The sequence below is a fragment of the Ranitomeya imitator genome, chromosome 5 (genome assembly GCF_032444005.1).
Source record: "Ranitomeya imitator isolate aRanImi1 chromosome 5, aRanImi1.pri, whole genome shotgun sequence".
Taxonomy (NCBI): domain Eukaryota; kingdom Metazoa; phylum Chordata; class Amphibia; order Anura; family Dendrobatidae; genus Ranitomeya; species Ranitomeya imitator.
In genome coordinates, this window is record NC_091286.1 from 560,754,411 (window position 1) to 560,776,001 (window position 21,591).

At 42.1% G+C, this 21,591-nt stretch overlaps 1 protein-coding gene across 2 annotated transcripts in view; it reads left to right on the forward strand.

The window, feature by feature from the left end:
• LOC138638410 (diacylglycerol O-acyltransferase 2-like) overlaps positions 1-21,012 on the forward strand; it is a 38,065-nt gene extending 17,053 nt beyond the window's left edge. For both annotated transcript variants that reach the window (XM_069727668.1, XM_069727667.1), the window contains exons 4-9: positions 67-174; positions 1,188-1,258; positions 4,417-4,621; positions 5,741-5,915; positions 6,753-6,955; positions 20,493-21,012. In XM_069727668.1, coding sequence (XP_069583769.1) covers positions 67-174; positions 1,188-1,258; positions 4,417-4,621; positions 5,741-5,915; positions 6,753-6,955; positions 20,493-20,647 — 917 coding nt within the window. In that variant the 3' untranslated portion in view covers positions 20,648-21,012. The remainder of the gene's footprint in view (positions 1-66; positions 175-1,187; positions 1,259-4,416; positions 4,622-5,740; positions 5,916-6,752; positions 6,956-20,492) is intronic.
• Positions 21,013-21,591: the final 579 nt, after the last annotated feature.

The window sequence follows — 21,591 nt, forward strand, 5'->3', positions numbered from 1 at the left end:
TTAACGCTGCTATTAACCCTGTAAGTGTGACCAACTTTCTAGTAAAGACATTTCTTGTACTTTCAGGTCCAGTGTGTGCTCTCCTGATCAGCTGGGTTATATACAGCAAGCTATGGCCAGTGTTTGTCATGTACATCATCTGGATGATCTCTGATCGGAAAACTCCAGAAAGAGGTACGCTGGTCACTAGTGGTCTTCATACTAACACAATGGTTGGAGAAATAAGGTGTTAGAGCCATGGTGTAATGCTAAAACCAAATATCATTTTTTAAGTGGCTCCAACATGAATTTTTGTGTTACGAATATTTGCCCACATTTGGCCGGTCTCCTGCATGTCAGGCAGGAAAATGCTTCTGTTATAATTTTTGGTAGGTTACAATCAGCTCCATTGTGGCTTCACCCGGTAGGGATCAATTTGGGGAATAAATAGCAGCTTTAGTTTGGGCCTAAAGATGTATAACCTTATGCTTCTCATCACTGAACCGCATCTGCCATTTTGTGGCCAATTTGGCCAGTTGGGTTACTACCGGGATATAACATCTTGCACTGTATCTACAACACTATAGAGCTTTGTGTATCTGCAAATACAGAATGTCAGGGCCCATGACTATTACGGCACGGGGACACAGGTCACTTGTAGTCACTGCCCTGGTATTTATGGACAGTCAAAAAAAGATTAGTTACTTATAATCTTCTAGCTAATATGTTTTTTTTTCTTGTCTACCACTAGTCTCTCAGGTGCATGGCCTTGTTATGGCCAAACAGTTCATCGTACCTTCCACCTATTTGTTTTTCCAACTACACCATTGGTTTTTGCCAGAAAAAGGTAGAGACAGATGGATAACAAGCAGGTGGGAAGGTGAACAGAACTATTTGGTCACACCAAGGGTACACCAAGCGCATGACGGAGTCCCTGCTAAGTTTTTTAGTGGTATACATGGAAAAAAGACAAACTTATGTGCTTGGTTTGAACAGTCATTTTGTGCAGACAGATTTCCTTTAAGTCTTGTCTAGAGACGTCATGAAAGGGGTTGTACAGGACCAGAAAAAAGTATCAAGAATTTTACAGCAACAGCGCCATGTCTGTCTATGGCTGTGTCTGGTATTGCAGCTCATCTCCATTCCACAATGCTTATTTTAACAATCAAACATATTGTCAAATCTTATAGTTCTTTCCCCAATTGCAGGTGGACGAAGGTCGATTTGGATGAGTAAATGGATTATGTGGAAACATTTTAGAGATTATTTCCCTATAAAGGTGGGTGAGGATTGTATGAGGTGCATATGTCGTGCAGTAAGAGACCAAAAAATATACAAGTTAAATTAAACCCTTTTCTATTGTGGTATTGATTATGGACTATGCAAATGTGGACGCTGGAGTATGGGCACACGACGTCTTTTAGATGACAGCATAACTGCCGAGTTTTGTTAGGGGAAGAAGCTTAAGGAAAACACCAGAAATGTTTTTCCTGACGTGTCCTTTTCGCCTTCTTTTGTGTCATTTTTTTTGTGATGTCTTTTTTACAATATGTATATAATAGTGAGCAGAAGAATGGTGCGGTCGCTTCTGTCAGCCGCTTTGAGGCTTTCAAAGACCTTAGTGATTAAAAGAAGCTCAAAAAGACGAACATACAGTTAGGTCCATATATATTTGGACAGAGACAACATTTTTCTAATTTTGGTTATAGACATTACCACAGTGAATTTTAAACAAAACAATTCAGATGCAGTTGAAGTTCAGACTTTCAGCTTTCATTTGAGGGTATCCACATTAAAATTGGATGAAGGGTTTAGGAGTTTCAGCTCCTTAACATGTGCCACCCCTGTTTTTAAAGGGACCAAAAGTAATTGGACAGATTCAATAATTTTAAATAAAATGTTCATTTTTAGTACTTGGTTGAAAACCCTTTGTTGGCAATGACTGCCTGAAGTCTTGAACTCATGGACATCACCAGACGCTGTGTTTCCTCCTTTTTGATGCTCTGCCAGGCCTTCACTGCGGTGGTTTTCAGTTGCTGTTTGTTTGTGGGCCTTTCTGTCTGAAGTTTAGTCTTTAACAAGTGAAATGCTGCTCAATTGGGTTGAGATCAGGTGACTGACTTGGCCATTCAAGAATATTCCACTTCTTTGCTTTAATAAACTCCTGGGTTGCTTTGGCTTTATGTTTTGGGTCATTGTCCATCTGTAGTATGAAGCGACGACCGATCAGTTTGGCTGCATTTGGCTGGATCTGAGCCCACAGTATGTCTCTGAATACCTCAGAATTCATTCGGCTGCTTCTGTCCTGTGTCACATCATCAATAAACACTAGTGACACAGTGCCACTGGCAGCCATGCATGCCCGCGCCATCACACTGCCTCCGCCGTGTCTTACAGATGATGTGGTATGCTTTGGATCATGAGCTGTACCATGCCTTCACCATACTTTTCTCTTTCCATCATTCTGGTACAGGTTGATCTTGGTTTCATCTTGCCAAAAAATGTTATTCCAGAACTGTGCTGGCTTTTTTAGATGTTTTTTAGCAAAGTCCAGTCTAGCCTTTTTATTCTTGATGCTTATGAGTGGCTTGCACCGTGCAGTGAACCCTCTGTATTTACTTTCATGCAGTCTTCTCTTTATGGTAGATTTGGATATTGATACGCCGACCTCCTGGAGAGTGTTGGTCACTTGGTTGGCTGTTGTGAAGGAGTTTCTCTTCATCCTGGAAATTATTCTGCGATCATCCACCACTGTTGTCTTCCGTGGGCGCCCAGGTCTTTTTGCATTGATGAGTTCACCAGTGCTTTCTTTCTTTCTCAGGATGTACCAAATTGTAGATTTTGCCACTCCTAATATTGTAGCAATTTCTCGGATGGGTTTTTTTCTGTTTTCGCAGCTTAATGATGGCTTGTTTCACCTGCATGGAGAGCTCCTTTGACCTCATGTTTATTTCACAGCAAAACCTTCCAAATGCAAGCACCACACCTCAAATCAACTCCAGGCCTTTTATCTGCTTAATTGAGAATGACATAACGAAGGGATTGCCCATACCTGTCCATGAAATAGCCTTGGAGTCAATTGTCCAATTACTTGTGGTCCCTTTAAAAACAGGGTGGCACATGTTAAGGAGCTGAAACTCCTAAACCCTTCATCCAATTTTAATGTGGATACCCTTAAATGAAAGCTAAAAGTCTCAACTTCAACTGCACCTGAATTGTTTTGTTTAAAATTCATTGTGGTAATATCTATAACCAAAATTAGAAAAATGTTGTCTCTGTCCAAATATATGTGGACCTAACTGTATGTGCAGCAAGTCGTTTTTGCACTCTTATGTATAGCTTCATTTTGATACAGGAAAAATATATACCGTATCTTTGTACCGTGTTAGCCAGTATATAGAAAAATATAAAACTGTGAGAGTCCTCAGTGGTTGATACCTTCATACTCAAGTCACTTCATCAGGCATAGAATAACACAAAATCTGAAAAGTCACATATTTTTTTTTTATTGCAATTTTTATTTAAATCAGTTTTTCAATTTTTACTGGAAAGGAAAAAAATAGCCATTTAAAAATGTTCACTATCACTTATAGGTTGTCAACCTATATTATTCTACAGGGCGGGCCATTTATATGGACACACCTAAATAAAATGGGAATGGTTGGTGATATCAACTTCCTGTTTGTGGCACATTAGTGGGAGGGGGAAAACTTTTCAAGATGGGTGGTGGCCATGGTGGCCATTTTGAAGTCGGCCATTTTGGATCCAACTTTATTTTTTTCAATGGGAAGAGGGTCATGTGGCCACAATGAGTGGCTTAGACTTTCAGGGAAATTTTAATGGAAAAGGAAGTAAGAGCGGATCTTGGTGACACCAGATTGAATTTTTTTTAGAGCAGATTCTTCATATATTTCTAGTTTGCATCATTGGACCTAATAGGTCTATTGAAGGGCGATTGTAAGCCCCATTCCAGATCAGGCAGTTGGGGTGAGCTGGTGCTAACCATAACTTGTCAATAATAATGAACAAAGTGAGGAGCCACTAGGACTCCCATCTTTTTATCAACCAACAGAAAATCAAATTTTAATATTTTTTTCTGTGTATATGTTCATTATTTTATATTTCCACCTATACTGAATGAAAGGGCCACATTTATTAGGAAATTGTATGCAAAAATAAAGCCTTTAATTTATATGCCCTAGTAATGTCTTCTTTCTAAAAGGACCTACTAATATTATGGTATGGTCCCAAACAATGTTTAAAGATCAATGTATTCCCTTTCAAATACAAAGTAGGATTGTACTGCATATAAAAAAATAACTTCAGGTATAAAAATTATCTGATAACCTTTTTGCTTTATTGCTATCAATGGTTTTCATACACAGATTATGAGTCACAATGGAAATTAACCTTAACAATGTCAATTTTCACTTCCAGCTCCATAAAACTACAGATCTGGACCCAACACTCAACTATATATTTGCCTACCATCCTCACGGCATCATGAGCTTTGGAGCTTTCTGTAACTTTGGCACAGATAGTACAGGATTTTCACACATCTTTCCCAGTTTGAAGCCACACTTGACCACATTAGCAGGAAATTTTAAGGTGCCTTTATACCGAGATTACCTACTGGCTGCAGGTAAATGTACCACGCTGACCGCTATGATGAAACACATTTCAAAGCCTAATTCCATTTCAAACTTACCATAGGTCTATCTGATACATGTAGTCTGAGCAGGAAAAAATGACCAGAACCCTCCATTTCTCTCAGTTAGACATGAACATCCTGCATCACACCATGTCCCATTCTCCTCTTCTCCAAAGTGGCTGCAGCAGCCAGATAAATGGTGTGCTGTGTAGAAAGTCTGGACCAAGGAAGGAATGGCTCAGACTTTCCAAGCCTTGCCTCTGTAGTGGCCTTTTTGAAGAAGAGAACAGGCATCCAACTGATAGAGGGCTGGAGTGGCTCCAAAACACAGAGGATCATGACTATATGGGAAATGGGTGGTCACATTTATGTTCGGGGAGGAGCATCACTTTAAAGCACCCCTTAGTGTTTGTTTTTTTCACTGCTGGAGTGGTGCTTTGAACGGAAGTCCCCTGCCCCTGGTCATATACTCACCTTCTGGAATCTTCACCATTTTCGGAGCCGCTCCAGTCCCACGGCGCCATTTTGTTGAGTGTGGCTTCTGACTGACCGAAACTCAGAAGTTTCATTACAAGAACGCAATGAAAGTCTATGACAGCCAGAACAAGGCCAGAACAAGGCTCTTATAGACTTACATTGATTAGTGACCTACTGCTTGCTCCCTGATGTGCTGGAGCAGCTGGCGGGTCACAAACTGCAGGAGACAGACCGGAGTGGCGGCAAAACAGATGAAAATGTCAGAAAGTGAGTATCAGACAGGGGCATGGGAGTTGAATTTTAAGCACCACTCCAGCGGTGAAGTAAAAGAAATTGCTTTAGTGGTGCTTTAAATACATGAATAATGCTGTCCCTTTAATTGTAACTCATATTATAGGTATTTGTTTGCTATGTTTTAAGGCAATAAAAAATATTTTGTACAATATTACTTTATATGGGACGGTTGCACTTTAGTACCTAGTTTTGCTTATTTCTGATGGTAATTCACAGTTTATATTGACAGCAACTATTGGAAGCATGCATTTGGGGCAAATATGAATTATGGGCTTTGGAGGTTGATCTATATAGTCATGAATAATAATAAGGCTTCTGACATGTACATTTTGGTGACAGGGATGTGCTCAGTGGCCCACTCCTCCATAGACTACCTACTATCCAGCCAGTGCTCTGGTAATGCAGTTGTAATTGTCATCGGCGGAGCTGCGGAGGCGTTACACTGCACCAGGAATAAACATATACTGACCCTGAAAAAGAGAAAGGGCTTTATCAGGAAGGCCCTCACTAATGGGTAAGTAACCACTGCTGTAAAAACAGCTCATGCCAACCAGAAATCTATTACACTCCATTGCAAACATTAGTGATGGAGGAACTCAGTGACCGGAGCTGCATTAGCTACTCACAACGCCGAGGCACAGCCCGTGTCCTTGAAAAAGAAGAACTAAGTGAGAACACAAACTAATCTTTATCTATATAAATGTAGAGTTGTGTTATATCAAGATTAGACGGTGAAATTCTGAGACGGATTTGGCAGGGCTGAGTGTAGCTGTACAACTTGTGCAACAGAAGGGACTGACGGCTACATGTCTACACAACAGTGAATGAATAAAAGGGTTGGGTAAGGCCAAGGGCACCCAAAATATGCCGATCATTGAATGTCCCACTACAGGAAGTCACCGTGATCTGCAGAAAAAAAACTTGTTCAAGACCGGTCCATCATCTCCATCCAACACTGCACACACTGCACATGGGAAATCTTTTTTTTTATTTTGGAAGCTGATGAACTGTCTGGTCACATGTTCCTACATAGGCGGCCATTGTGCAGTCTAAGATTAAGGCTGGACTAACAAGTGCGGAGAAGGAGAACCTGTTGTACTGATATATTAGTAGGTCCCACAAAAAGAAGAGTGACTTAAGTCCACCAGATTGGGTAAGATTGGCTTTATCTGGTTTATGGAGGAGGGTCTCAAATATGGTCAACTGCTGTCTGCATGAGAAGATGTGTTTTATCTTTTTCCTAGGCGAACAAGGACATACGCACTCGACATCTCTGACTGCCATGATCGATCTTCTGTGTTACATACATGTGCCTACCTGGGCGTACAGTGATACCATGTATTTCTTGCAGAGCATCCTTGGTTCCCGTGTATTCATTTGGAGAGAATGAAGTACTTGAGCAATATCATTTTAAGCCCGGTAGCTGGAAAAGGACCCTACAAATAACATTCCAGCAATGGATTGGTTTTGCGCCTTGTATCTTTTTTGGTCAAGGGATCTTTTCCAGTGCTTCCAAAGGAATAATGCCCCTTCGTAAAGCCATCAACACCGTGGGTTAGTGCCACCTTCTAAATATATTCAATTTGGTTTATAACTGTCCGCTTTCCTATTATATAGCCTTAGGAAATCACTACTTTTCCCAATATGGAGACGTATTTATCTCAATAAACATTATTAACCCCTTTACCCCCAAGGGTGGTTTGCACGTTAATGACCAGGCCAATTTTTACAATTCTGACCACTGTCCCTTTATGAGGTTATAACTCCGAAACGCTTCAACGGATCCTGGTGATTCTGACATTGTTTTCTCGTGACATATTGTACTTCATGATAGTGGTAAAATTTCTTTGATAGTACCTGCGTTTATTTGTGAAAAAAACGGAAATTTGGCGAAAATTTTGAAAATTTCGCAATTTTCAAACTTTGAATTTTTATGCAATTAAATCACAGAGATATGTCACACAAAATACTTAATAAGTAATATTTCCCACATGTCTCCTTTACATCAGCATAATTTTGGAACCAATTTTTTTTTTTGTTAGGGAGTTATAAGGGTTAAAAGTTGACCAGCAATTTCTCATTTTTACAACACCATTTTTTTTTAGGGACCACGTCTCATTTGAAGTCATTTTGAGGGGTCTATATGATAGAAAATGCCCAAGTGTGACACCATTCTAAAAACTGCACCCCTCAAGGTGCTCAAAACCACATTCAAGAAGTTTATTAACCCTTCAGGTGTTTAATAGGAATTTTTTGAATGTTTAAATAAAAATGAACATTTAACTTTTTTACACAAAAAATTTACTTCAGATCCAATTTGTTTTATTTTACCAAGGGTAACAGGAGAAATTGGACCCAAAAAGTTGTTGTCCAATTTGTCCTGAGTACGCTGATACCCCATATGTGGCAGTAAACCACTGTTTGGGCGCATGGGAGAGCTCGGAAGGGAAGGAGCGCTATTTGACTTTTCAATGCAAAATTGACAGGAATTGAGATGGGACGCCATGTTGCGTTTGGAGAGCCACTGATGTGCCTAAACATTGAAACCCCCCACAAGTGACACCATTTTGGAAAGTAGACCCCCTAAGGAACTTATCTAGAGATGTGGTGAGCACTTTGACCCACCAAGTGCTTCACAGAAGTTTATAATGCAGAACCGTAAAAATAAAAAATCATATTTTTTCACAAAAATTATATTTTTGCCCCCAATTTTTTATTTTTCCAAGGGTAAGAGAAGAAATTAGACCTCAAAAGTTGTTGTCCAATTTGTCCCGAGTATGCTGATAACCCATATGTGGCAGTAAACCACTGTTTGGGCGCATGGGAGAGCTCGGAAGGGAAGGAGCGCCGTTTGACTTTTCAATGCAAAATTGACAGGAATTGAGATGGGACGCCATGTTGCGTTTGGAGAGCCACTGATGTGCCTAAACATTGAAACCCCCCACAAGTGACACCATTTTGGAAAGTAGACCCCCTAAGGAACTTATCTGGATGTGTGGTGAGCACTTTGACCCACCAAGGGCTTCACAGAAGTTTATAATGCAGAGCCATAAAAATAAAACAAAATTTTTTTCCCACAAAAATTATTTTTTAGCCCCCAGTTTTGTATTTTCCCTAGGGTAACAGGAGAAATTGGACCCCAAAAGTTGTTGTCCAATTTGTCCTGAGTACGCTGATACCCCATATGTGGGGGGGAACCACCGTTTGGGCGCATGGGAGGGTTCGGAAGGGAAGGAGCGCCATTTGGAATGCAGACTTAGATGGAATGGTCTGCAGGCGTCACATTGCGTTTGCAGAGCCCCTAATGTACCTAAACAGTAGAAACCCCCCACAAGTGACACCATTTTGGAAAGTAGACCCCCTAAGGAACTCATCTTGATGTGTTGTGAGAGCTTTGAACCCACAAGTATTTCACTACAGTTTATAACGCAGAGCCATGCAAATAAAAAATATTTTTTTTTCCACAAAAATTATATTTTAGCCCCCAGTTTTGTATTTTTCCAAGGTTAGCAGGAGGAATTGGACCCTAAATGTTGTTGTCCAATTTGTCCTGAGTACGCTGATACCCCATATGTGGGGGGGAACCACCGTTTGGGCGCATGGGAGGGTTCGGAAGGGAAGGAGCGCCATTTGGAATGCAGACTTAGATGGAATGGTCTGCAGGCGTCACATTGCGTTTGCAGAGCCCCTAATGTACCTAAACAGTAGAAACCCCCCACAAGTGACACCATTTTGGAAAGTAGACCCCCTAAGGAACTCATCTTGATGTGTTGTGAGAGCTTTGAACCCCCAAGTATTTCACTACAGTTTATAACGCAGAGCCATGCAAATAAAAAATATTTTTTTTTCCACAAAAATTATATTTTAGCCCCCAGTTTTGTATTTTTCCAAGGTTAGCAGGAGAAATTGGACCCTAAATGTTGTTGTCCAATTTGTCCTGAGTACGCTGATACCCGATATGTGGGGGGGAACCACCGTTTGGGCGCATGGGAGGGCTCGGAAGGGAAGGAGCATCATTTGGAATGCAGACTTAGATGGATTGGTCTGCAGGCGTCACATTGCGTTTGCAGAGCCCCTAATGTACCTAAACAGTAGAAACCCCCCACAAGTGACCCCATATTGGAAACTAGACCCCTCAATGAACTTATCTAGATGTGTTGTGAGAACTTTGAACCCCCAAGTGTTTCACTACAGTTTATAACGCAGAGCCGTGAAAATAAAAAATCTTTTTGTTTTCCCACAAAAATTATTTTTTAGCCCCCAGTTTTGTATTTTCCCAAGGGTAACAGGAGAAATTGGTCCACAAAAGTTGTTGTCCAATTTGTCCTGAGTACGCTGATACCCCATATGTTGGGGTAAACCCCTGTTTGGGCACACAGGAGAGCTCGGAAGGGAAGGAGCACTGTTTTACTTTTTCAACGCAGAATTGGCTGGAATTGAGATCGGACGCCATGTCGTGTTTGGAGAGCCCCTGATGTGCCGAAACAGTGGAAACCCCCCAATTATAACTGAAACCCTAATCTAAACACACCCCTAACCCTAATTCCAACGGTAACCCTAACCACACCTCTAACCCTGACACACCCCTAACCCTAATCCCAACCCTATTCCCAACTGTAAATGTAATCTAAACCCTAACCCTAACTTTAGCCCCAACCCTAACTGTAGCCCCAACCCTAACCCTAACCCTAGCCCTAACCCTAGCCCTAACCCTAGCCCTAACCCTAGCCCTAGCCCTAACCCTAGCCCTAACCCTAGCCCTAGCCCTAACCCTAGCCCTAACCCTAGCCCTAATGGGAAAATGGAAATAAATACATTTTTTTTTATTTTTCCCTAACTAAGGGGGTGATGAAGGGGGGTTTGATTTACTTTTATAGCGAGTTTTTTAGCGGATTTTTATGATTGGCAGCCATCACACACTGAAAGACCCTTTTTATTGCAAAAAATATTTTTTGCAATACCACATTTTGAGAGCTATAATTTTTCCATATTTTGGTCCACAGAGTCATGTGAGGTCTTGTTTTTTGCGGGACGAGTTGACGTTTTTATTGAAAACATTTTTGGGCACGTGACATTTTTTTATCGCTTTTTATTCCGATTTTTGTGAGGAAGAATGACCAAAAGCCAGCTATTCATGAATTTCTATTGGGGGAGGCGTTCATACCGTTCCGCGTTTGGTAAAATTGATAAATCAGTTTTATTCTTCGGGTCAGTACGATTACAGCGGTACCTCATTTATATCATTTTTTTATGGTTTGGTGCTTTTATACGATAAAAACTATTTTACAGAAAAAATAATTATTTTTGCATCGCTTTATTCTCAGGACTATAACTTTTTTATTTTTTTGCTGATGATGCTGTATGGCGGCTCTTTTTTTGCGGGACAATATGACGCTTTCAGCGGTACCATGGTTATTTATATCTGTCCTTTTGATCGCGTGTTATTCCACTTTTTGTTCGGCGGTATGATAATAAAGCGTTGTTTTTTGCCTCGTTTTTTTTTTTTTTTTCTTACGGTGTTTACTGAAGGGGTTAACTAGTGGGACAGTTTTATAGGTTGGGTCGTTACGGACGCGGCGATACTAAATATGTGTACTTTTATTGGTTTTTTTTTATTATTTAGATGAAGAAATGTATTTATGGGAATAATATTTTTTTTTTTTTCATTATTTTGGAATATTTTTTTTTATTTTTTTTACATATTTGGAAAATTTTTTTTAAACTTTTTTACTTTGTCCCAGGGGGGGACATCACAGATCAGTGATCTGACAGTTTGCACAGCACTCTGTCAGATCACTGATCTGACATGCAGCGCTGCAGGCTTCACAGTGCCTGCTCTGAGCAGGCTCTGTGAAGCCACCTCCCTCCCTGCAGGACCCGGATCCGCGGCCATCTTGGATCCGGGGCTGGAGGGAGCAGGGAGGGAGGTGAGACCCTCGCAGCAACGCGATCACATCGCGTTGCTCCGGGGGTCTCAGGGAAGCCCGCAGGGAGCCCCCTCCCTGCGGGAAGCTTCCCTATACCGCCGGCACATCGCGATCATCTTTGATCGCGGTGTGCCAGGGGTTAATGTGCCGGGGGCGGTCCATGACCGCTCCTGGCACATAGTGCCGGATGTCAGCTGCGATAAGCAGCTGACACCCGGCCGCGATCGGCCGCGCTCCCCCCGTGAGCGCGGCCGATCGGCTATGACGTACTATCCCGTCCAGGGTCAGATAAGCCCAGGGCACCTCGACGGGATAGTATGTCTAAGGTCACAGAGGGGTTAATAATATAGTCATCGAGGTGATATGAACTTAGCATACTTTTCTATCATGTTATAACTAACCTACGTCATCATTACATTCCTGCTTCTCTCATTATTTTATATAACACATATCCTAAATCAAAATGATAATGCCTCAAAAGCCATAAAGATAAATACACAATTCCCATAAATTCCCAGGGGAAAATGAAGGCATACGAAGTAAATAAAATGTAATATTTTATTAAAGAAAAATAAAATTAAAAAAGACCAAGACACCTATACAAGACTAGATAAATCTCAATAAAAACAAAGGCAGATACAGAGCAGTGATAAATATACATATACAAAAATGACCTCATACACAAATACTGCCAAAATAAATGCAAAAGCTTGCCAAAACAGGCTAATATAAATACACAATGTATACGGATGGATGTGCATAGAAATCATATATTAATAGTAAAGTCCAAAACAGTGCTAAAGACACATAGCCATGTGAAGGCCAAACAGTCACAATACTTATAAGCTATATATGGAAACTACTAAAGCACAGTACCGTAGTATATTATTATATATGTATGCAAGAACTATAAGCACCTATGTATAGTATAAATGAAATAAAGGGCCCAGTCCTATATATATATATTGCTGACTACACATCAGTGCAAAATCCGCATATCAGTACTATACTAATAAGGCATAGAGCAAGAGGTCAAATGAATAACTTACATAAATGCTTGCAGACTATGTATCACGCTTCTGCCGCCACCCCGACAGCGCCGTTTCGCCTACCAGGCTTCTTTTGATATTTGGTATCACTACGTTGAGTAATGTCTGATTTATCAAAATATAAAGTAAATTAATCCGATTGATAAATGGCATAACGAGAAACAAAATCGAAATGCCAGAATTACATTTTTTTCTTGCCACCGCAGCATTGCAATAAAATGCACTAACAGTGAATCAAAACATCATATCTACCCCAAAATTATATCAATAAAAACATTAGCTCAGGGCGCAAAAAATAAGCCCTCACCCATCCCAAGGTCCCGAAAAATAGAGACACTGCTGGTCTCTGAAAATTACAACATAAGAACTTTTTTTTCTTACAAATTTCAGATTTTTTTTTTTCACCACTTAAATAAAAAAGAACCTATGCATGTTTGGTATCTGGGTACTCCTACTGACCTGGGGAATCATATTGCCATGTCAGTTTTAGCATTTAGTGAACATGGTAAATAAAAAAAACAAAAAACAATTGTGGGATTTCACTTTTTTTGCAATTTCACTACACTTGGAATTTTTTTCCCCGTTTTCCAATACACTAAATGGGTAAAATTAATGATGTAATTCAAAAGTACAACTTGTCCAGCAAAAAACAAGCCCTCACATGGCCATATTGACAGAAAATTAAAAAAGTTATGTCTCTTAGCTCAAGGGAAGCAAAAATTGAAAGTGCAAAAAACTGAAAATCGCAAGGTTGTGAAGGGGTTAAAATGTTAGATCTTTATTCCACAGTATTAAAATAATCACAGCAATAGGAAGACAAGTTAACATTTCGGCCATATCTGGCCTCGGGATTCTTGGATAGTCTAGATTTCCTTATTATGACAACTATTTTTTCACATTAACGACATCAAGTGGTCGCCACCATTCCTGCTGTGTAAGGAGCTGATAAGGCAGGAAAAGTGGCCGCCTCCATAAAGTTATTTTGCTGCAGCTGTGAAAATGGAAATGCATTAATACAGTCATGGACAAAAATTTTGAGAATGAGACAAATATTAATTTTTCCAAAGTCTACTGCTTCATTTTTTCTAATGGCAATTTGCATATACTCCTGAATGTCAGAGTGATCAGCTTAACAGCAATTACTGTACTTGCAAAGTCAATATTTGCCCAGAAAAAGAACTTTAACCCCCAAAACACATTTCAACGTCATTGCAGTCCTGCCTTAAAAGGAGCAGCTAACATCGTTTTAGTGATTGATCCATTAACACAGGTGTGGGTGTTGATGAGGACAGGGCTGGCGATCAATCAGTCATGATTAAGTAAGAATGACATCACTGGACACTTTAAAAGGAGGCTGGTGCTTGGTATCATTGTTTCTCTTCAGTTAACCATGGTTATCTCTAAAGAAACACGTGCAGCCATCATTGCACTGCACAAAAATGGCCTAACAGGGAAGAGTATCGCAGCTACAAAGATTGCACCTCAGTCAACAATCTATCGTATCATCAAGAACTTCAAGGAGAGAGCTTCCATTGTTGTCAAAAAGGCTCCAGGGCGCCCAAGAAAGACCAGCAAGCGCCAGGACCGTATCTTAAAACTGTTTCAGCTGCGGGATCGGACTACCAGCAGTGCCGAGCTTGCTCAGGAATGGCAGCAGGCTGGTGTGAGTGCTTCTGCACGCACTGTGAGGCGGAGACTCTTTGAGCAAGGCCTGGTTTCAAGGAGGGCAGCAAAGAAGCCACTTCTCTCCAGAAAAAACATCAGGGACCGACTGATATTCTGCAAAAGCTACAGGGAGTGGACTGCTGAGGACTGGGGCAAAGTCATTTTCTCTGATGAATCCCCTTTTCGATTGTTTGGGACATCTGGAAAACAGCTTATTCGGAGAAGAAGAGGTGAGCGATACCACCAGTCTTGTCTCATGCCAACTGTAAAGCATCCTGAAACCATTCATGTGTAGGGTTGCTTCTCAGCCAAGGGAATCGGCTCACTCACAGTCTTGCCTAAAAACACAGCCATGAATAAAGAATGGTACCAGAATGTCCTCCAAGAGCAACTTCTCCCAACTGTCCAAGAGCAGTTTGGCGCCCAACAATGCCTTTTCCAGCATTATGGAGCACCGTGCCATAAAGCAAAGCTGATAACTAAATGGCTCATGGAACAAAACATAGAGATTTTGGGTCCATGGCCTGGAAACTCCCCAGATCTTAATCCTATTGAGAACTTGTGGTCAATCATCAAGAGACGGGTGGACAAACAAAAACCAACAAATTCTGGCAAAATGCAAGCATTGATTATGCAAGAATGGACTGCTATCAGTCAGGATTTGGTCCAGAAGTTGATTGAGAGCATGCCAGGGAGAATTGCAGAGGTCTTGAAGAAGAAGGGTCAACACTGCAAATATTGACTTGCTGCATTATCTCATTCTAACTGTCAATATAACCTATTGGTACTCATAATATGATTGCAATTATATTTCTGTGTGTGATATAAACATCAGACAAACACTAATAAAAACCAAAGGGCAGCAGATCATGTGAAAATATAATTTTGGTGTCATTCTCAAAACTTTTGGCCATGACTGTACAGGAAATGGGTAACCATGTAATTGATGGTTCAGTTGAGTCCAGTGGGGGGCGCTATTTGTTGCCAGGTTACTATAGAAAGCTTTAAGGTTCTGTCCTTAAACTATACCGCTATGTGTCAGAGCAGCGTTATATGGGTACAGGTCTGCTCTTGTAGTTATCAAAATGCATAAAAAAATGTTTTTTTTTCTGTTTGTCTACTAGAAGGGATCAGAGAAAACTCCAAACACACAGCTTATGAGTCCGGTGTATTCAAGGGGAGAGCTCCCTGCCAACCTCACCTCACCCCTCTGCAGTGAATGACAGCTGACTGCTGGTTATCTGCACACTCAACGTCCCAGCAGCCATGGTTTCATTAATTTAGTAGATCATGTCATGAGTACACCATTTTAAGGCGTGTGCTCATTATGAGCTTCTATTGCAAAATATGCAAATCTCAGTTTTGCAAATTGATTTAATGGATTTTTAACATCAGTCCGATTACTCCACCCGAACTGCTTCTTAAGTTCTTTAAATATAAGGTGCCAGTTGTAGAGTAGGATTGCCAAGTTATGATCAAAGACATGTAATTTCCTCTTAAATATTTCACATTCCTTCTTATGAAGGATGTTCATGTGAGTTACGAATTGTGACCCGTTTCCTTTGATCTCACTAAGTTTGATAAAGTTCCCCTTTTTACTTAAAGGGGTTGTCTGGTCTCAAAGCACCACTCCAGAATATTTTTGCTATTGCCCTGCTGGAGTGGTGCTTCTAATCTAAGGTCCCTGCCCCCAGTCTGATACTTACCCGCTGCCGTGTAAGGGTATGTGCACATGATGCGGAAAACGCTGCGGGTCCGCAGCAGTTTCCCATGAGTTTACAGTACAATGTAAACCTATGGGAAACAAAAAACGCTGTGCACATGCTGCGGAAAAAAACGCAGCAGTTTACATTCCGCAGCATGCCACTTCTTTCTGCAGATTCCGCAGCGGTTTTACAGCTGCTTCAATAGAAAACCGCAGTTGTAAAACCACAGTGAAATCCACAGAAAAAACGCGGTAAATCCGCGATAAATCTGCAGCAAAAACGCAGCGTTTTTGCCCTGCAGATTTATCAAATCCACTGCGGAAAAATCCACAGTGGACCATTCTACGTGAGCACATAGCCTTAACCTTCTATCACCACCGCTCCATCTAGTCTCCAGCAGTTTGTGACCTGTCGGCTCACTGCATTGTTTGCTGGGCTAGCCAGAAGTCACAGCTCAATGCAAGTCTATGAGAGCCTTGTTCTGGCTACTGTAGATTTACATTGAGAGCTTGTGATGTAGCTGAATCTCCCGCCAGGGCGTGGCGTTACGGTGGCTGGGACGCGGTCTGTGGCCTTGGGCGCTCAAATAAAGGGTAAGGTCTTTTAAGGGGATTTGAAATAAAGTTTGTTTTTGTGACGCCACTTGTGGTATTCGGTCAGTGGGGACCGACGCTGCTTAAAGGGGTCCTCTGGGGTGATGTTATGGCAGCTAGATGGTATAACTTCCCACAGGTGAAGTAGGTCCCCAGGGCTCCCAGTGTGTAGATGAGGATGGTGAGTGATGCAGTAAAGAACGAGGACACAGGTTTGCAGTCTCTTTACCTGGTTTACTGAAGGCTTCAGGCAGCCACAGTCCAGGGCACCAAATCACAGGTACAGGCAGGGTCCTGCTGGCTTGGAAGCGAATTCAGAGTCCCCTTTACCAGGTGGAGTTAGAAGCCTTCCTATTAGCGTGGTGGTGTTGTAGTCCCTTACTGCCTTTGGCTTCTGGCAAGGTCCTCACAATTCTCTCTGTCCTCCATGAAGGTTAGGACACAAACCTGTATGACAGGAGGCTCAAGCCTTTTTATAGGGTCTCTATCACGACCCAGACTCTGTGCTACTGTGCCTCCTGGGTATTAGGGCAGACAGGTGATATGTAATCCAGCTGTCCTGCCGGTTTCTGCTGTGCCTTCTAGTGTCCGACACAACCTCGGTCTTCCGGCTACCGGAATCTGCGCTCGACCAGGGAGGTAGCCCAACGCTGCTGTGCTCTCCTGGTGTCACTCTCTTGTGCTTTGCTCTCCTGCACACTTTGAAGAGAAGGAATATAAACCAGCTCACCCGTGATGCATAAGCTGAGTTTCGGGAGAATGGACCCGCTGTGTCCAGGCGTGTAGATTCCAAAAGAAAAAAATGTCCACTCACTAAAAGCTGTTCTTCATTCTCAATTCTCTTTCCCCAGGACCTGCAGCAACTCTGGCTGCACGACCCCTTACACGTCTCTCTGCCTCAGACTGCTCCAGTCTGCTGTCTGGCACCAACTGTCTGAAAACTCCCTTTCCCTCCAGACCAAAATGTATTTATAGGGGAGTTCCCCCTAAACCAGGTTTAGAGCTCCCCCTTCTGGCCTGGAGTGTGAACATGTTGTGTGCATTGTGTTTACCTGGTGAAAGAGATCTTCCTTCGCTTCCAAGAGTGACATCACTCTTCCCTTGAGGAAAGCAATGCCACTTTAACAACCAGGACCCTGGGGTGTTACATAGCTACTGACTTCCGACCAGTCAGAAGTTGTGATCATAAGATGGCAATGAGGGACCGTTGTGGTGCCGATAAAAAGTGCAGATGGCAGAAGGTAATTATAAGACTATAGGCAGACCTTAGATTTGAAGCACCACTCCAGCGCTGACCCTCCTCCTGATGTCTTCTGAATCCTCACATCGCACACACTGCACACTGTGAGGAGGCTACGATATCAGCAACAGAAGCCGGTGGTGATGTGACTGCAAGTAGGCAATTTGCATACTTACAGCCACATTCTGACTAGATTATATCTGGCCTCACTCAGGACGCTTGCATTTAGCGAGGCCGCGTCCATCTAGTTGGCATATAACTGCATGTATGTAAATCACATCCTTGTGGTCACATACCCGCTGCTCCCAGCACAGACACCGGAGACTTCACACAGCAACAGTGCAGATTCACAAGTCTGCAGTCACATAAAGTGATGGCAGACTTGTACACTAAGCCTGGACAACCTTTTTAATATTTAGGGAATAAAGTTTAAAGGGGTTTTCCCATTTCCAAATTGAATTGTAATCAACATTTTAATCAATAAATCTTTGAATAATAATAAGTTACACAATTAGATGTGTTTAAAAAATTGCAGAGATAATAATAATCATCTTCTTAAAAATAAGCAATGAAATGTTTTGCCTCACAGAAAAATCAGCTGTGATCCCGGGCTGTCCTGTCTGTGTCCTCACTTTTCCTCTCCCCGGTAATGTAGCTATCGGTAGGCAGAGGGGGCCATCGCCCCGGGCCCGGAGCTCAGAGGAGGCCCACCCAGAGCTACGCTACAGTAACTGTATTTGTAGCTGTGCATGCCGATACAGTTACATTCTGTGAAAGAGCAGGGAGAATCGATCTCCCTGCTCTGCCGCCCGCCCGCTATGGGGTCCCTGAGCAGGCAGGTGGGCCCAGTTCCAGCAGTGGGCCCCCCCGCCGATCACAGCAAGGTCAGTTGTTTCAGCATTTAGCTGATACAGCTGACCGCATTGATGAGGGAAGGAGCGCTATGCTCCTCCCATCATCCCCCTGTCAGTGTCTGACGTCACCGACGCCGACACTGACAATGGGTGCAATGACGTCATCACCCGGCGCTCGCTGTCAGGAAATGTGCGGGAGCAGGGAGCACCGCTGGAACAAGGAGGAAGAGGTGAGTATTTATTTATTGTTTTTTTTTTATGAGGGCTGCCTTATACTACAGGGTCTGCCTATGGGGGTGCTGCCTTATACCACAGGGTCTGCCTATGGGGTGCTGCCTTATACTACAGGGTCTGCCTATGGGGTGCTGTCTTTTACTACAGGGTCTGCCTATGGGGTCTGCCTTATGCTATAGAGTCTGCCTATGGGGTGCATTATACAATATAGTCTCCCTATGGGGAGTGCATTACACTATATTTAGGACGATCTGGTGCATTATACTATATGGAGACTATCTAGGGGGCCATCATACAGTGGGGAGATTACAGTGAGGGCGCCATTTTACATTGTGGGGATTACAGTGAGGGGGTCAGCTTACAGTGTTGGAGCCGTCAGTTTGGGGGCTACTAAGAGGTCAGTATACTGTGTGGGTGGTAGTATACAGTGAGGGGGTATTATACTGTGTAGAGAGGAGCTTACAGTGGGAGACTCGGGACTTTATTAAATGTAAAGTGGACACTTATTGTTATAGGGGAACTCAGGTTACTGTGACTGTCAAAGGGGCACACAGGGCGTTATTACTTTCTAGGGGGCAAAATCTGGGCACTGTTTTCTGGGACACTTGCACCTGACATTACTATATTATAGAGGGTTGCTTTAGAATTTAGAGGGCACAGAGAACCACACAGCAGGTGTAGTAATAGGGACACATACGGCAGCAGCCGCTCAGTATTGGGGTACCAGTAGGATGAGGAGTTTGTGCAGGTTGGGAATAGATGGTGATGGGGCTGGAATATGAGAATTGAAATGTGTCTTTGTTGTATTCTCTGCAACCGAGTCCTGGCTGGAAGAAGTTGTCATGTCGGTCTGGGTCAGATGGAAAAGACGGGAAAAATGAACGATTCCATCAGAGAGAACGTCAGCGGTAAGACATTATCTGTAACTGTGCTGTGAACTCTTACATGTTCTGTAGGGCTGGTATCTACCACTGACCATATGGCGGTAATATCTATGTTGGACTTGAAATAGAGATTATTTTCAGTAACAGCGCGGTCATCTGCTGAGTTTCTCCTCCACTATTAGGGGCGCGTCACTGAGTTGTAATCAAGGTTACCTGGTTAGGGGCCCACTCAGAAGTTTGTATCCCCCCTGAACCAAAAGCCTAGCTACGCCTCTGCCTCTCCCCTACCCACTGCCCAGGAGCTGTGGTATGATCAGACCATGTTCCTGCACGAGTAGACACAGCCATTACACATTACACAGCAGGGGCACATTTATAAGATTATCTCGGCACAGGAACATTTGTTTTTAACACATCCAATTGTGGAAATTATTATTACTCCAAGATATATTGATTAAATGGTACTTAGTTTGTGGGACAACCCTTTTAATATATAAAGATGGACTGAAATTTTGCTATTTCTGGTTTCTGTGTAGCTTTTATTACTGTTTTCAGTTTTATCTTATGAAGCTGAAGAGCTGAGTAAAAGTTCCCTATATGAAACATTCCCCCCCATCCTCTCGTCTTATCCATCCGCTTTTCCTCTCCCATCCTGACATTATGCAGGCAGTGACATATCTCCGCCGTGTCTTGGAGAATATATAACCTGCTGTAACCACAGATGCCTCCACAGTGCCCAGGAGCAGTTTTTAGATTAGTTTGCGCAATAAGTATAGTTGCAATTCTGTTTTCACAGACTGTCATTAACACATTGAGAACAGATACAGCGTGAATCATAAGGTGTGTTTTTTACTCAAGGGGATCAAACCTTTCCATTAGGGAACACCTATGACTATTTGGCTATATTATCATAAACTCAACATATGTCTCTCTTTTCAGTTGGTAAACCTATTCCCGTGCCTAAAATTGAGAATCCCTCTGAGCAGCAGGTGGAAACATATCATTCTCTCTACATAAAAAGTCTCCAAGACCTTTTCAATGCTCACAAGGAACGGTTTGGTCTTCAACAGAGCGACTCCTTGGTGCTGATATGAGATCAAAGCTTAAAAGACTAACTGGACCAAAAGCCACCAGAGCCGTGAGGACAGATGACTGCCAATATCAGAAAATGATGGGGGTTTCCACAGCACAACCCCTGGTAATCGAGGCATCCTGCGGTGTTGACTGCTGAAATAATAAGAAATCTCTTTCTGATGTCCAGCGTGAAATATGGTATGTCCATGTGACCCATGACGAGTCTTCCAGGAACAGCAGCCACTGTGTTGCCCATGGACAAACCCTTGGTTTAGAAGACACATGTGATAGAAAGAATGTAATGTGTGTGATGAAACCTCTATATAATGAACCGTGTCATAAAGAATGAATGTATCTGTCGTTTTAATATATTGTCGATCCTTTGTGTCATCTTTCTTCATTGCATGTAAATTTTTCTTCCTCAAATTAAGTCATGGATTTGAAACGATGAACAAGGAAAAACCAAAATAACTTATTCTGAGGAAATGGAATGAATAGATTCATTTACCAAAAATAGAATGGAGGTCTGGATTTTCCCAATGCTTTCAGGCTGGAAATAGCCCATTAGGCCAGAGCTGTGATCAGTGATCACAGTCCGAAATCTTACTTATAAGATGATTTCTGGTGAACTGATCATGTGAAAGGTTCAGGTTGCTATTTTCCATTTCTTATACTTTATGGTGTGTTTTTATAACTGGATGCAATATACAGTGGGGCAAAAAAGTATTTAGTCAGTCAGCAATAGTGCAAGTTCCATCACTTAAAAAGATGAGAGGCGTCTGTAATTTACATCATAGGTAAACCTCAACTATGGGAGACAAACTGAGAAAAAAAAATCCAGAAAATCACATTGTCTGTTTTTTTATCATTTTTTTTGCATATTATGGTGGAAAATAAGTATTTGGTCAGAAACAAACAATCAAGATTTCTGCCTCTCACAGACCTGTAACTTCTTCTTTAAGAG